Genomic DNA, 13,509 nt, shown 5'->3' with positions numbered 1-13,509 from the left:
TGACCAGGACCCGTGACCCTGGCACTCCACTTCAGTCGCTCCACAGGGGCCACAAGTCAATTGGTGCCTCGTCATTCACAGAGGCGGCGAGTGTACTCACTAGTGACGAGAAATGTTTTAAAATGGAATGGGCTGTCCCTGAAGAGTAGGCAGTGAGCGCCCCATCAGGGGAGATGCCCAAGCAGATGGATGAAAATATTACAAAGGCCATGCATTCAGGCCAGCTGACACTTGGACAGGGAGGCAGGGTTGTTAAGTGTTGTTAAGTGGGAGTTGGATTGAGTTTTGGGTTCAAATCCTGGCTTTATTTATCCTCGTGTGACCTGGAACAAGCCGCCTCCTCTTCTCTGAGCCTGTGCAGGAGATGCAGGCTGGCTCCTCATCGAGAGCCGTGATCATGAGATGACTCTGAGGTCAACCTCTGCTCCAGACGCCCTCCTTGAACCCTGACATCCTGGCCCAGGCCCCCCCCGCTCTCTACAGGGGGAGGTGAGAGCACTTCCTGCAGGCCAGGCCTCCCCCAGGGGCTTGCTCACTTTCTTTCTGCCGAGGTCTCATCCCTCGCTTCCCCTCCGCCCATCCCAGGCCCCCCCTCCAATTAGCTGGTTTCCAGGAGAGCTCCACAGAGTCTTAGGAACACAGGCCAGCGTTCCCACAGGTAAAATAAAAGGCACACACCGTGAGTCTCTTGTCACCACCTTTATTCTGGCTTCCAGCTTGACAAAGCCAATGGAAATATTTATTTAATGACCTCTCCCCACCGTCCACACATACCACATGCAGTGTTCTAGGCTGCTCTTATATATATTATTAACTCTGATAACATATTTTAATACTTAAATTTAAATACAAGGAAAAACAATAAATTACTCTTTGGTTGAGGGCCGGCTGCAGGCTGCAGACAGGAGCCTCGGCCCAGGGCCCATGAGGTAGCAGGGTTTGCACACAGTACTTGTTCCCAGGGCTCTCGCGCCGCTGCGTTAGTGCTGGAGCCCGAGTCTCCTTGGCTCCGAGTTCTGGCAGCAGCAGTCCCTCCCTCCCTCCCCCCCGGCACAGACAGACACTTGTTTAAATAACACACAGTAATAAATAAGGCCAAGAAGAAGGAGGCCTGCGCTGCTGCCTCAGTCGCCCGCTGGGAACCAGGCCCCTCCCTCACGCTTGGCAAGGGTGGTGCCCAATTAATGCTAGTTTGCCCCAAGGAAGGGGAGGTCATGTGGGGCCATATTTTTACCTCCCTCCACTGAGCTTGGAGCCCCGGAGGGAGGAGGCCCACCATGTGGGGCCTCAAGCCCCGGGCACCAGGGCCAGGGGCCACTGGGTCGGGCTGGGCTGAAGGCAGGCAGCACAGGCTGAGGTCTAAGCTAAGGAAATGTCACCCCCTCCCGCCCCCTTCGCCCCACCTCCCCCAAGAAATGTCTGACACATGAAAGGAAAACGAATCTGCAACTTCAATGGGTGGGTCAGCTCTGCCAACAGCGAGGCCAGCGGTTCCCGCCGTTGCTCTCATGGGAACATCCCTTGGCGAACACCCTTCCTGAGCTGCTGCAGCAAGGTCCTTGGCGAGCCGGGTCACTTCCACCTTGGTGTCGCGGACGGGCGGGCTGGAGACCGGCTGCAGTGGGGGAGAGGCCCGTGCGTTAGTGGCAACGCCGGGGGTTTCCCGGGGCTGGGCGTGCTGGGTCCTCGGAGAAGACCCACGGGTGGATACCGCTGTCCTGACTCATTTTACAGACGTGGGCCCTCCCCAGGTCCTAGACATCCCAGGGGCCACGTCCCTGCTGCCACAGTGGACCTGCCCCCAGGTGGGTGGGTGCTTCAGATGCTTGGCCGGGCCCCCTGGGGCCCCCAGGGCGAGCCCAGGGCTGCAGGAGGGGTGCAGGGTGGGGTGCGGGGCAGGGGCCTCACCCAGGCTGAGGGCTTGCGAAGGCACAGTGCGTTCAGCATCCTCTGGGTCCTCTGGATGGCAGGGCAGTTGGAGATGTTCATCAGCGACTCGAGGGCTGCACAGCACTGCGGGGGGAAGGGGGGGCGGTGTCAGGCCTGTGGGCAACCCCAGCCTCACACCTTCAGTGCGTGGCCAGGGGGTACTGAGAGGTCTGGTGGAGGTGGGGTTGGGGGGAGGGAGGGAGGGAGCAGCTCTTTAAGCTTGCCTAGAGCCCCCCAAGCCCTGTGAGCGGGGCTCCGAGAAGACCAGCCCGAGGCCTTGGGGTCCTGGGGCCCAAGGGGTCCTTACCGAGCCCGCTGTCAGGTTGACACTCCACACCATGCTGCCGTTGCAGAGCGGGGCCTGGGGGAGCAAAGGACAGTGAGCGGGTGCTGGCGGGGCCCAGGCAGGTCTCATGGGGATCAGTCCCACGAGCACCCCCGGTGTTGCACTGAGGCAGACCTGGCCCCATCAATGTTCCTGCACCCCATTTTCTTCTCTGCACATCGGGGAGACCCATTCTCCAGGGGCCTTTGAGGGAGAAAAACTGAATGACACAACCACTAAGGGACGCTTGCCACCGCTTATCTTTCCAATGAAGCGGTCTTTTGCCTTGTGTGGCGCTCGCCACAGCCAGGACTGAGGGCAGAAGACGCCGGGCCGGCCACTAGGGGGCCGGCAGGGAAGGCCCCGCCAGCAGGTGAGGCGGCCGGGCCAAGCGGATGGAGGCGGTGGGGATCTACTCTGCCTTGTGGACGCCGCAGTTCAGAGCATGGCACTCTGTGTTGAATCTGTTTGTTGTGAACTAAGTGCACTGAGGCCCAGTCAGTAAAGCGGGTCATCAGACCTGCCTCTCAGGGTGGCTGACAGGGAGGAACTGAGACGTGAGCCCCAGCCCCAGGCCTGGCACATGATCAGCGCTCAGAAAGCGTGAGCTGCCACCGCCAGGAGAGGACCTGCCCCTGCCAGCGAACCTTCCATAAGAATGGGCTCAACGAGGAGGCTCGGAACAGCCCCACGACTGCATTCAAATCCCGTTGGCAAATGCCAAGTGGCTCTGAGCGGGCGCTGGCCCTTCTCTGCTTTTCTCTGATCAGGAACAGCTGGGTAGGCGCTTGCTAGGCAGGCAGGGCCAGGCCAGGGAACAGGCGGTCCCTGGGGCTCTGCCGAATCTCTTCATGGGTCCACCCATTCTGCGCACCCCAGCCCGGCCCCTCTCTCTCCCTCGGACCCGGCCCCTGGCCCATGGGGCTTCTTCCTGACCCTCGGGCATCTTAGCGCCAGGCCCAGCCTTCATGGCCCAGACCATGACCAGTTCCGAGAGTCCAGCACCAGCACCAGCACCAGCACTCACCTTCTGGGTGATGTTGTCCAGCTCCTCAATGAGCTCTTTGACGACCGTGAAGAGGGGCACAGGGCCCGGGGAGGCGAGGCCGCCAAAGCAGGTGAGAACGATGACCAGAGTCAGCCAGAGCGCCATGGAGCCCCGAGCAGACCAGCAGGAGCAGGAGCAGGAGCAGGAGCAGAGCAGACGCGCAGGCTGGCCCGAGCTGAGCGCTTGTGGCCTTGGTGTCTGGTGGCAGCTTTTATAGGCCCAAGGTGACGCCTCACATCCTGGTCCCCCCGCTGTCAGCCACTATCTAGAAACCACAGTTTACTTATCTTGATTTTACTTTGTGGAAAATCCAGCATCGCATAAAGGAAAGTGTTTGATTTCTTGTGGACTTACTAATGACAGGGGTCTGGGCAGTTTCCAAGATCTGGTGGGTTTCCTCCAGGAGCAGGGGAGAGGGCCCGGGGGCAGGTGAGGGGGGGCAGGGGAGAGGGCCTTGGGGGCAGGTGAGAGGGTCTGGGGGGCCAGTGTCAGCCATGCCGGTCCTGCCTGGTGGCCACCCGAGGGCCTGCCCCGCTCCTGCCCTCAGACCCCTTTGGGCCACCGCGTGTGCTGGGCGGACAGTGCTAGGACCCCAGTCCACCAGATATGGGGAACTGGGGGTGTATTTCTCCAATGAACGGTCTGTTGCGTTACCAAAGGGACGCTGCTTCGGATACAAAGTACAGACAGGACAGGGGCGGAGCGAGGTCCACTCCTCTCAGCCTCCTGGTTCCCAGCAGCCCCGCTGTGTGAGGGGTTTTAAAAGTCCAGATTCCGGGTCTCCACCAGCAGATCCAGGCAGACCCTCCGGACCTTCCCTTTTCCACGTGGCTTTGACGGGAGCACAGGCCACCTGGACACTGGGAGCCCTGCCCGGCCTTCCGTGTGGGCCGTCCTGCTGGGCGACCTCGCTGCTCCGGTCAGTCCCAGGTCAGGGAGGGGACTGCCCACCTCTGCCCACCAGCCTCTGTGGAAACCAAGCCGTGCCCTCTGCGGACCTCGTTCCTTCTGCACAGTGAAGCCCGCTCCTGGGTCCCTGGCACAGCCCATCCCCTGCAGGGACCCCTGCACTGCACGTAGCTGTTTCCTGCCTTCCCTCATTTCTCTAGAACTCCTCCAGAAACCCCCACAACAGAGACGGCAGCATTTGCCTATTGTGTGCTGATGTCAAACCCTCTCCCTCACCCACTTCCTCCCTCCCCTAAGCCAGTGCTTCCCCCTCCAGCCCCCTCTCTGCCTTCTTGCTCAGGCTCCCTCGGTCACCCCCTCCCCCCGTGGGGCCCAATCTCCTCAAAAGGGCCGTTAGGGATGCAGGAGCTTCTCTCCCGCTCTGCAGCCTCCCAACCTTACCTCCGCCCCTCCCACAGGCAACCCTGTCCCACCATCTCTTCTGTCCAAACCCTAAGCTCCCACCCAACTGCAGGCCCTGACGGAAGGCAGCCCCTGCAGCTCGCATACCCCCTCCCCACCCACCCCTCTCCCCGCTCCCAGCGCCTGGAGTGCTGACCCCTGGCTGTGTGACCCCTCTGTGGGCCTCCGTTTCTTCATGGGTAGAATAGGGCCAAGGGCATCTTTGGCTGGGGTCTTGGATGGGGAAAGGTTTGGGGAACCACCCTGGGCTGTGCAAGTCCCAGGGAGCCCTGTCAGGATGAGTCAGCCCCTGCCTACTCCCCAGGACCAGCCGAACCCAGGCGGGGAGCGGTGGGCAGGCTGCTGTGTGTGGGAGAAGATGCGCTGGCCCTGCGCTGGCGGCGATGCCGGGGAGATAGGGGCGCGGCCTTATGTAATGGGAGATGGGGCTGATAAGCGGCTGGTACGGCCCGCCCCTCCTCCCGTCCCGCCACCCAGGGCCCGGGAGCTGAGCCCCGCTGGCCGGCCGACTGCGTTGCTATTTCTTGACTTTCTGCGGGGCTCCATTCAACACAGAGTACAGAAGGGCTGCTCCGGCACTTGGCAGCCGCTGGGTCCGGTCAGGTGCAGCCCAGCGCTCAGCCCCGCCCACGCCCACCAGCCCTCCCGGGGCAAGGTTTCAGAAAACTTCCTTTTCCAATGGTCTCCAACTGTGGGTCTCCGTTGGAAAGAAAATATGCCTAGTCGGTAGGAGTGGGGGTTAGATGAGTTGTCTGAATCATTTAAAATATCTTAGATTTGGAATTTTATGGAAGTTATATGTGCATGCAAATTCTAAAAAATAATTCAAGGAGGTTGATGATGAATGACAGCAGTTTTGAGAATCAGTTCTCCATTGTTCTCTTGCATTTCTGCACACCTGTGAGTCAGACACTGGCTGCCCTCTTTGTTTCCCTAGAGCGTGTGTGTGTATTTCAGAGAGGAAGGGGGAGAGAGAGATGATCAGAGAGAATCATTAATGGGCTGCCTTTTGCACGCTCCCCGCCCATGAAGCTTGGGCTCCCTACTACCTTTTTTTTTCTCTTCAACTTCCAGCATCAATTTATTTTTCCTAGAATTTGGATACAATAACTGCAGCAAGACAGTGCTCAATACTATTCAAACCTCACGTTAGGTTCTTAAACTACCTCAGCATTTGAAAATGTGAATTCACATTCCAGTGAAACTGGGAAATTAAAATTTAACATATGAACAAATTTACTCAATATTGATGTAACTACAAAATTTTATGTTAACACATGGCCTTCACAGAATTTGGCCTTTAGAAAGTAGCTTACAAACACAAAGTTAATGCTGCTGTGAAAATAAACTGTTCTTTGTCTCTGATCCCAGAGCTCTGTGTCTTCTGTCGGCATCCATGAAACTGTGGCAAACTAGTTAGCATGCAAGTAGGGTAAGATCTCAGACCTGTCAGACCTTGCCTCTTCTCCAGGAAAACCACCATTTTCATTGTTTTTCTTGGTATTTACCCCCTCAGGTTTCCAAATTTCTTGATTTTCAGGTGTAGCCATTATGTGTAATTTAGCTGAATATTTACTTCTCTTTCTCCCCACCATTCTTCTTCCACTGTACCCTATCAATATACATAAATCATATGTTCGGTCAGTCAAAAGCCTTGTCTATCATTTACATAATTATGCTAATATATTCATCACTGACACATGGTTAATTATGATTATTTTTATTTTCCCTCAAAACTCATTTCCTCTGGAATTAAAAATTGCCTTGCACCTGAAACATGTACAATTTTGTAACCAGTGTCACCCCAATAAGTTCAATAAAAGAAAAAAAATACAAAAATACACCATAGAAAAACTTTTAAAAAAAATCTTGTTTTCCCATTGGCTTAGTTTTTTATGTTCATCTCAGTCCTTTAACCTTACATTCTGGGCCACCTAGTAAATCTCTTCTCAAGAGACTTGGGTAAGTGAGTTATTCTCACAATGTCACCTTCCTAAGAAGTCTTCCTCAGGGCTGCTCACCTGCCGTGACAGGGACAGCTGCCCTCTGACCCTTCCTCACAGCGGTCACCACTGCCCTGGAGTTCCCTCGCCTCTCTTATCTGACTTCCCTGTTCTTTGCATCCCAGGGCACATTCTAATAAACATAGAATTTCAGGCAGGAAGTCATTTTCTTTCAGAATCTTGAACGCCTGTGCTGTTGCCTCCTAAGTTCCAATACTGCTGTTCAGAAGTGCAAAGGCTTTTTTGAATCCAGACCTGTTATAATTCTCTCTCTCTCTGGAAATTGTAGGAAATTTTCCTGGTCCCCATGTTCCAGATTTTGCAATGATGTGCTGTGTGTAGTTCTGTTTTCATCTACGATGGAAGCCACCCTGGGGGCCCTTTCAAATGGAAACATGTTAAGTTCTTGGAAACTGTCTTTCTTTTAAAAGAAAAATTAAAATTTCTGTTATCATTTATTAAATTTTGTGAAGTCATTGCTTTTTTAAAAATAGATTTTTGCCCTGACCGGTTTGGCTCAGTGGATAGAGCGTCTGCCTGTGGACTGAAGGGTCCCGGGTTCGATTCCGGTCAAGGGCATGTACCTTGGTTGTGGGCACATCCCCAGTAGGAGGTGTGCAGGAGGCAGCTGAATCTATGTTTCTCTCTCATCGATGTTTCTAACTCTCTGTCTCTCTTCCTCTCCCTTCCTCTCTGTAAAAAATCAATAAAATATATTTAAAAAATAGATTTTATTTTTTAGAGCAGTTTAGATTCACAGCAAAACTGAGGAACAATTACAGAGTCCCCACAGGCCCCCTGCCCCACACATGCATGGCCTCCCCTCCATTAGCATCCCCACCAGAGTGGAACATTTGTTACAGCTGATGTACCTACACTGACACATGTAACTGTCATCCAGAGTCCATAGTTTTCATTAGGGTTCACTCTTGGTGTTGTACATTCTGTGGACTTGGACAAGTGGATAATGACATGTATCCACAGGATATTTTCACTGCCCTAAAAATCCTCTGTGCTCCACCTAGTCATCCCTTCTTCCCTCCTAACCCCAAACCACTCATCTTTTTTACTGTCCCCATAATTTTGCCTTTTCCAGAACGTCACATAGTTGGAATCACAGTCTTTTCAGATTGGCTTCTTTCGCTTAGTAATATGTATTTAAGTTTTTTCCATGTCTTCTCATGGCTTAATAGCTCATTTATTTTTCAGTACTGAATAATATTACCTTGTATAGGTTTACTCATTCACCTAATCAAGGATGTCTTGGTTGTTTCTAACTATTGACAATTACGAATAAAGCTGCTACAAACATCTCTGTGCAGTTATGTGTGGACATAAGTTTTCAGTTCATTTACATAAACACCAAGGAGTATGATTGCTGGATCATATGGTAAGAGTATGTATCGTTTTGCCAGAAAAAAATCCAAACCCGTCAAACTGTCTTCCAAAGTGGCTGTTCCATTTTGCATTCCCACCAGCAAAGAATGAGAGTTCCTGTTGCTCCACAGACTTGCCAGCATTTAGTGTTGTCAGTGTTTTGGATTTTGGCCGTTCTAATAGGTATCTCACCATTTCTCTGAAGAAATATGATGTGGAGCATCTCTTTATGTGCTTACTTGCCTTCTGTATATCTTTTTTTTTTAATGAGATTCTGTTAAGGTCTTTGGCCCTTTTAAAATTTGGGTTGGTATATATTGGATAACAGTCCTTTATCTGATATGTCTTGTAGCTTGTCTTTATTCTCTTGACAGTGTTTTGAAGAGCAGAAATTTTTAACTTTAATGAAGTCCAGTTTATCAGTTAATATCTTTCATAGATTGTGCCCTGGTGTTGCATGTAAAAAGTCACCGATAAACCCAAAGTCATCTACCTTTTCTCCTATGTTATCTTATAGGAGTTTATAGTTTTGGCTTTTACACTTAGGTCTGTGATCCATTTGAGTTACTTTTGTGAAGGGTATAAAGTCTGGGTCCAGTTTTCCTTTTTCCCCCCAGATATTCCAGCACCATTTTTTGGAAAGATTATCTTTGCTTGATTGTATTGCCTTTGCTCCTCTATCAAAGATTAGTTGACTATATTTATGTGGTCTATTTCTGAGCTCTCTATTCTGTTCCACTAATATATCAACAAGTCTATTCTTTTGCTTTTACCACACTGTCCTGATTACTATAGCTTTATAGTAGGTCTTGAAGTCAGGTAGTGTCAGTCCTCCAACGTGGTTCTTTTCCTTCAATATTGTGCTGGTTAGTCTTTTGCCTCTCCATATAAACTTTAGAATCAGTTTGTTAATATCTACAAAATATCTTGCTGACATTTTTTGATTGGGATTGCATTGAATCTACAGATTAAGTTGGGGAGAACTGACATTTAAACAATATTACCCATGAACAATGGACTATTTCTCCATTTATTTAGTTCTGTCATCAGAGTTTTATAGTTTTCCTCATGTAGATCTTATACATATTTTGTCAGATTGATACCTACATATTTCATATTGGGGTGCTAATGTTAACAGTGCTGTGTTTTTAATTGCAAATTTCCCTTGTTAACTGCTGGTATATAGGAAAGTGATCAAGTTTTGTTTATTAACCTTATATCCTGTAACCCTGTTATAATAGCTTATTAGTTCTAGCAGTATTTTATTGATTCTTTTAGATTTTCTATTTAGATGACCATGTCATCTGTGAACAAAGACAGTTTTATTTCTTCATTCCTAGTCTATATACCTTTTACTTCCTTTTCTTGTCTTAGTGCATTAGATAAAATTTCCAGTATAGTGTTGAAAAGCAGTGGTAAGAGGGGATATCTTTGCCTTGTTCCTGATCTTTGTGGGAAAGCTTTGAGTTTCTAACCATAAAGTGTGATGTTAGCTATAGGTTTTTTTTGTAGAGATTCTTAGTCAAGTTGAGGAAGCTCTTCTCTATCCTTAGTTTGTTTGTTTGTTTGTTTTGAGAGAATTTTTATCATGAATGGGTGATGGATTTTGTTAATTGATATGATAATATGATATTTATTCTTTAGCTTGTTGATGTGATAGATTACATTAACTGATTTTTGAATGTTGAACCAGCCTTGCATTAGGAAAAACTCCATTTGGTCATGATATATAATTCTTTTTATACATTGTCAGATTTAATTTGCTAATATTTTGTTGAGGATATTTGCATCTCTGTTTATGAGCTATATGGATTTGTACTTTTATTTTCTTATAATGTTTTTGTCTGTTTTGATATTAGGATAATGTTGGCCTCATGGAACTTGTTAGAAAGTATTCTCTCTGTTTATATCTTCTGAAAGAGGTTGTAGAGAATCAGTATAATTTTTTCCATAAAATGTTTGGCAGAATTCACCAGTGAATGAACCCATCTGGGCCTGGTGCTTTATATTTTAGAGGATTATTATTACTCAACTTATTTAATAGATATGAACCTATTTGGATTGTTTTTTTCTTCTTGTGCAAGTTTGGATTGGTTGTGCCTTTCAAAGAATTGGTCCATTTCAACTAGGCTATCAAATTTTTAGGCATAGAATAGCTCATATTATTTATAGTATTTATAGTATTCCTTGATTATCCTTTTTATATCCATGGGATCTGCAGTGGTTCCCTTAGTCCATTTATGTTATTAGAAATTTGTAGTCTTTCTTTTTTTCTTAGCCTAGTTAGAGGCTCATTGATTTTATTGATCTTTTCAAAGAACCAGCTTTTGGTTTCTTTGATTTTCTCTATTGATTTCTTGTTTTAAAGTTCATTGATTTCTGTTCTAATTCTTATTATTTATGTTCTTGTTTATGTTGGATTTAATTTGCTCTTTTTTCTAGTTTCCTAAGGTGGAAACTTACTAGTAGATGATTGATTTTAGATCTGTCTTGTTTTCTAATATATAGTCAATGCTATAAATTTCCCTCTAACACTACTTTCACCAAATCCCATAAATTTTGACAACTTGTTTTCATTTTCAGTTAGTTCAAAATATTGTTTAATTTACCTAAATATTTCTTCTTTGACCCATGTTGTTCAGAAGTGTTTTGTTTAATCTCAACATATTTTTAGATTTCCTGCTATCCTTGTTATTGATTCCTAGTTTAATTCCATTGTTGTATGAGAGCAGACATAGTATAATTTCTATTCGTCTGTGTTAAGGTTTGTTTTAGGGCCCCAAATGGTGAATTTCCCTGTGAGCTTGAGAAGAATGTGCATTTTGCTGTTGTTGAATGAAATAGTCTACAGCTGTCCATTTTACCCAGTTGGTTGATGGTGCTGTGGAATTCAACTATTCCCTCACTGATTTTCTCCCAGTGGATGTATTCATTTCTGAAAGAGGGTACTAAAGTCTTCAATTGTAATAATGGAATAATCTATTTCTCTTTGCTGTTCTATCAGTTTTTGCCTCATGCAAAACTGACACTGTTTTCTAGCCAGTTTGGCTCAGTGGATAGAGCAGAGCGTTGTCCTGTGGACAGAGGGGTCCCGGGTTCGATTCTGGTCAAGGGCACGTACTTTGGTTGCAGGCTCCTCCCCATCCCCGGCCCTGGTCAGGGCTTGTACAGGAGGCAACCAATCGATGTGTTTCTCTCACATCAATATTTCTCTCTGTCTTACCCTCTCTCTTCCACTCTTTCTAAAAATCAATGGAAAAATATCCTCAGGTGAGGATTAAAAACAAACAAACAAATAAAAACTGACATTGTTATTAGAGGCATCCATGTTAAGAATCGTTATGTCTTTTTGGAAAACTGACTATTGTTATATAATGCCCCTTTTTATCCCTGATAACTTTCCTTTGTCTGAAGTATGCTGTCTGAAATTAATATATTAGTATTCACATAGTAATATTTCATATAGGGGAGAGCCTGGGTGGGGGGTGCTTTAGCTCACTGGGAAGTCAGAGAAAAGGGGGCCTTGGAGACAAGTTCAGGGGGTTAGCCAGGGACGAGCTGCTGCTGCCCATTGCTCCCCGGTTGCAAGTCTCCTGGGGACCCTTCGAGTTTAGGAGAGGCACGCTTGTGGGGAAGGAGAGGGGAAGGGAAAGGCACGCATGCTCCCGGGAGGGGCGTGCACCTAGCTTTTTTTTTTGCTGCATATGGGCCACACATTCCTGTTGTTTGCATGTCTTATAATTTCTGGTTGATAACTGGAGATAATATGATGTATCAACTCAGAAAATCAGATTACCCCCTCCCCAGGGTTTGTAACTGTTGTTATTGCTATTTATTTATTGACGTTCCTGGACCAATTAAGTAAAGCTGTTTTCTTTGTCATGTGTGTTCATTGAAGTCTCTTCTTAGTAGGCTTGGTAATACGTTAATGATTGGACAGAGATTTCTTTTAATGCCTTGAACTAATAAGTTTCCAGGCCTTTGTTGAAGGGCTTTGTGCGTGTGAATGAGCGAGGGAAGAAGCGAGAGAGAGAGAGAGCGAGATTGAGATGGAGATGGAGATTGAGATGGTTTGGTCATGTTATCAATGCTCTAGCAGGCGATTTACAACTGTGCTTTAGCCTTCACTTCTTGCCTAAGTATCAAGGTCAGCCAGAGGTCAGAGCTTAGGGCCTTCTCAGCTCTGACACACACATGAACGTCTAGATTCCCAGGAACATGTTCAATTTGTCAAAGCCCCCATGGACATATCCTTCCCCACTTTTTCCTTTTAAGTTTTTTCTTAGCCCCTGTGCCTCAGGCAGCTACAAAGGTAACCAATTACCACTAATAGGCTACGGCAGGTATGCTGTTTGCAGCACTGAGCTTGCCTCAGGCCAAATAGGCCCTGAGGGTGGAGCGTTTCAGTGAGCTGCCGGACAAGCCAAACAGTGGCAGTTTCCTTGGGCTGCAGATTTTGGGGAGCTCTAGACCCATTCCGCTTCGCTTCCTCCAGGCGCTGCTGATTTAACAGGTACTGTGGTTATGTTGGTTTTCAAATCTGCCAGAGACAGGGAGAGGGGAATGGGATTAGGGCAGGTTCAAATGCACTGGCTTTTCTTACTGAGACTCAGCTGCTTTCCTTGAAAAGGAGTCTGGCCTGTTGCAAGCCTTTAGTTAATTTCTAACGTTCTAAAAAGAGTTTATTTTGACTTTGTTCTCATTGCTTTTATGGAGAAGCATATTTTTGGCAGTCTTTGCTCTTCCCTTCTGAAAGTTGAAATCCTTTATATACTGAAACCATACGTTTACACCGATAGTTTGGATTCCATCCAACAGTACTGGGCTCTTTTTATAGCCTTCCCCCTTTCCGGATATGCAAACATATCTCTTCAACAGTGAGAAACTCAGCTCTAATTATCTACAATGTATGTAAGTATTTGTTTGATTTTGATATAAAGTGGTTTCAGAATTGCTAACCCTCACCTCTGTGAGAAACACCTATTTCGTTTACTTTTAAAACGAGGACTGGCTGCTGTGTTGAGAACACACTGTGAGGGGCAGGACAGGGTCGGCAGAACAGTTAGGTGCTTACTCAGACTGTCAGGTGATGGTGGCCGGAGCCAGCGCAGCGGCGGGGCGGGTCGGATGCACAGGCATGGCCAGGTTCTGGGTGTATTTTTTGAACCCATAGCATTAACCGTTTGAGTCCCAAGCAGCGCGATCGCGCTGCTGAGATTTTATGTTGAGAAAACATACGATTCGTTTGAGTCCCAGGGGGTATTGAAAAAACACTGTTGAAGAATCCCAAACAGCGCAACCGCGCTTTCTCTAAATGAGTACGAAAAGACCCAAACAGCGTGATAGCACTTGTTTTATTTTATGTCGAGAAATACCAAGCAGCTCGATTGCGCTGCTTGGGACTCAAACGGTTAAAGTGATGGGTTGGATGCATGATGTGAGATAAATGGAGTAAA

General features: G+C 47.7%; 1 protein-coding gene across 1 annotated transcript; it reads right to left on the bottom strand.

Annotated features, from left to right (window-relative positions):
- Nucleotides 1-1,506: 1,506 nt before the first annotated feature.
- Nucleotides 1,507-3,407, bottom strand: IL13 (interleukin 13). The gene is given in 5 exon segments (XM_006100174.1): nucleotides 1,507-1,554; nucleotides 1,556-1,615; nucleotides 1,909-2,013; nucleotides 2,237-2,290; nucleotides 3,276-3,407. Coding segments are annotated over 5 exon segments (399 nt in total).
- Between the last annotated feature and the right edge of the window lie 10,102 nt (nucleotides 3,408-13,509).

The sequence above is a fragment of the Myotis lucifugus genome, unplaced genomic scaffold, assembly GCF_000147115.1.
Source record: "Myotis lucifugus unplaced genomic scaffold, Myoluc2.0 scaffold_300, whole genome shotgun sequence".
NCBI lineage: Eukaryota > Metazoa > Chordata > Mammalia > Chiroptera > Vespertilionidae > Myotis > Myotis lucifugus.
This window is presented reverse-complemented; position numbering and strand designations above follow the sequence as displayed.